Consider the following 3,582-nt stretch of genomic DNA (forward strand, 5'->3'; position numbering starts at 1 on the left):
AATGAAAGATGAAATGAACTCCTCACACAAAAATGAAACATGGAACTTCGTTGAAAAACCTAAAGACCTTAAATTGATTGACTGCAAATGAGTTTCCAAGAATAAAGAGGGTGAATCAAAATCAAATAATAAGATATATAAGGTAGTGCTCATAGTAAAACGTTTTACTCATAGAGAAATAATAGACTATACTAAAAATTTTCTTACCAGTAGTAAAATATACATCCATCAAAGTATTACTTGCCATTGTAACTCAATTTGACTTAGAGTTAGAACACTTTGATGTGAATATTTCCTTCTTATATGTTTCTCTAGATAAAACCATATATATGACTCAACCAAAAGGGTTTGAAATGAAAAAGAAAGAGAACTTAGAGTGTCTCTTGAATAAATCCCTGTATGGATTGAAACAAGCCCTAAGGCAATGGTACAAGAGATTTGATTCTTTTATACAAGGGTTGAAGTTCGAGAAATTTGAATATGATCCTTAGTTTTATTTTAAAAGGGATGAAGAATCTGAATTCTTTTATCTTCTTTTATATGTTGATGATATGTTAATAGCTAGTAATAATTCTATTATTCTCAACTCTATAAAAGAAAAGTTGAAATTTGAATATGAAATGAAAGATTTAGAATCTGCTAGAAACATTTTAGGCATGGAAATAAAAAGTGACAAAATAAACGGGAAACTATTTTTAACACTAGAATCTTATATTGAAAAAATTGTTAAAAGATTTTTCCTTCATGATGCTAAGCCCGTCAGTCTGCCTTTGTCTGGTTTTGCAAAGTTATCTATTGATAGCTAATCTAAAACTTAAGATGAACTTAAAAGAATGATGAATGTGTTATATGCAAATGCTATTGGATCTGTCATGTATGTAATGGTGTGCTCTAAACCTGATATAGCCTATGCTGTAAGTGTGTTAAGTAGATTCATGAGTAATCTGGGTGAATTTCATTGGGAATGTAAGAAGAACTTGATTAAATATTTGAAAGGTGCATGTCAGCTAGGACTCATGTTTAAAACTGATAAAGATGGCTTTTTAAATTGAAAAGGATATGTTGACTCTGATTTTGCTAGAAATTCGGATAATGGAAAATCTACGACAACATACTTTTATGTGATAAATAATATGCGCATTAGCTGGAAATCCCAACTTCAAAAATTGGTTTAACCAAGGCTAAATATATTGTTGCTACTGAGGCAACAAAGGAATGTCAATGGTTGAAAGGCTTATTAAATGAATTAGGACTCATGGGAAATCTGGTGGAGCTATGTTCAGACAATCAAAGCGACATTTTCTTAAGTAAAAATCCAATTTTTCACGATAGACCTAAGCACATAAATGTCAAATTCCACTTTATTAGAGATATAGTTGATAGGGGGGATATTAAGTTGATCAAAATTCTCACTAAGATAAATACCGTTGATGCAAGTACAAAGGTAATATCACTCAGTAAGTTTTTAGACTCTTCGAGAATCTTTTAGTTTTCCATTGTTTTCTTTGTGAATAGGTAATAAGAGTGTATGAAGTTAAGATGATTAAGTTGGAATCCACTGAAGCGCTGTCACAAAATACAACGAAGGTGGAGATTGTAGAGATTGCGTTGTCAAATTTTGTGAGGCCTAAATATTTGGCCAATTGATGATCCAACAAGCCAAAGAATCCAGAATATGGAAAAATGTTTCTCTGTTAAACACGCCTTTAGTTGAAAAGGTACTTTTGCTTGATTGTTAATAAGTGATAGATCTTGCACAGTTGAATGATATAATTGGCTATGTCTCACATAAAATAGAGGCCAGTGACTTTAGGGTTTCATTCTATAATAATCTAGCAATCTTTCTCTCATGTGTTTCATCTTCTTCGTGTGTTCTTGATGATTCTCTCTGAAATTCTAAGTGTTATTTGAGAGGGAAAAATATGAGTGAAACTCATTTTGTGTTTGCACTATTTTGAGAAGATATTGCATATTGAGAGAGATTTGACTTTTGAGAGCTTTGTGTTCTTATAATTGAAACTTTGCCTATTTTGGTCGGTGCTAGTGGAATTGAGCTAATTCGTAACAGATGCTCAATGGGGGACTAGGCGTTAGAAGTGATCATTGAACCTCCTGGGTCTTTGGCCAAAAAATCCTTTGTGCTCTTTTATTTTCTTCTCAATTTGTTCGAGTTCTTTAGTTTTGAAACGATGAGTCACAAAGTTTAAGTAAATCTGGGACCAACAATTTCTTTTGGCAGTCTTATCACTTCCACGTATTATATTGCTTCTACTTTCATGTTCTCGAGTAGCTACACAGAACCCCTAGATGTATACTCCCGAAAAGGAATCTTTATTTCGACTTTACAATTAAGAACACACTGAGTGGAAAAGCTGTGCTCTATTAATATCTCCGGTTTATTTCACTTGCTTACATGTCTTTCTTATTCCCATGTTGGAAATGAGTAATGAACAATTATCCTATCATATGTGATTGTAGTTATTCAGGTTTGATAATAAGGTCAATTGATAAAAGGACAGGTTATATTAAGTCCCTATTTGTTTCTCATTCTTTCCCCATTAAAATGAAAAATATGACCATTATCAATTATATCGAGCCATCAAATTTGAATTTCTATCTTTTCTGTGAGGCCCGTAACACATATATTTTTCATTCTTATTATTACAAAAATGGAGCCTAAATAGCTCTATTTACAACCACTCAGAAATTCCAATTAAATTACTTTCAATGCTGGTGAAGAAAGCAACTATGTCGTTTTGTATTAAAATGAAACTTGTGATTTGTTAGATTGTAATGTTGCTGAAGATTGTAAACCTTAATTATGGTAGGACAAAAATTGAATTCGGTTCGATGTCCATGGCATAATTAAATTTTATTTTATTTTCAAGATAATGAGTAATTCTTGGTTCAGTTTGATTCTATTTGACGTCGGACGGAATTTGTTTGTGTCCATCCCTAATTTACACCCTTTGAAATAATGAAAAAATATTTAGTCACATATTTCTATTTATAGACTTCTAAAATATGCTAGTCGTTTTGCTATTGGAAGCCTGTTAGGCAATTTGTTGTCAAACAACCTCCTCGGGTGATGATGTAACCTCGGTTGTTTATTATCAATCGACCTTGGCCATATGATTGATTAGTACATCGACACAATTATCGAGACAACACAATCCACATTTTTATGGACCGTTTGAAGCAACCTATTTTAAATAGTGTTACTCACGGTTCTCGCTCCATTCTTTGGAAGGCTATATTATTATTGTTGAAGCCCACTTAATTGAGTCGAGCCTTGTTTTTTGGTCCACCGCTTAACTCTAACCTAACTTACCTATTTGGACATTTTACTTGGCATATAATCCCTTCCTTCCTCTCGGCCTCTATAGTGTGCCAATTCCCTTTCTCTTTGTGAGACTTCCTCTCGGCCCCTTCCTCTACTTCACTGTGACCTTTGTAGTTAATCTTTGTGGGCACATTATTAGACTTCTCCTTCTCCAATTTATAGCAACCGGAGTGGGCGGCGTCAAGTGGTGGTGTTGGAGTTGTCTCAACATGATAGTGTCGATGTTTTGGTTAACTGAG

The 3,582-nt window shown here is 33.3% G+C and overlaps 1 protein-coding gene across 1 annotated transcript; it reads left to right on the plus strand.

Moving 5' to 3' along the window:
- Positions 1 to 833: 833 nt before the first annotated feature.
- Positions 834 to 1,892, plus strand: LOC111376512. Its single transcript, XM_022999476.1, has 4 exons — positions 834 to 914; positions 1,145 to 1,444; positions 1,516 to 1,620; positions 1,761 to 1,892. Exons 1-4 carry the CDS (start codon positions 834 to 836, stop codon positions 1,890 to 1,892), a joined length of 618 nt encoding a protein of 205 aa, XP_022855244.1.
- The last annotated feature ends 1,690 nt before the right edge of the window (positions 1,893 to 3,582 follow it).

Source organism: Olea europaea, unplaced genomic scaffold (genome assembly GCF_002742605.1).
Source record: "Olea europaea var. sylvestris unplaced genomic scaffold, O_europaea_v1 scaffold1511, whole genome shotgun sequence".
NCBI classification, from domain to species: Eukaryota; Viridiplantae; Streptophyta; class Magnoliopsida; order Lamiales; family Oleaceae; genus Olea; species Olea europaea.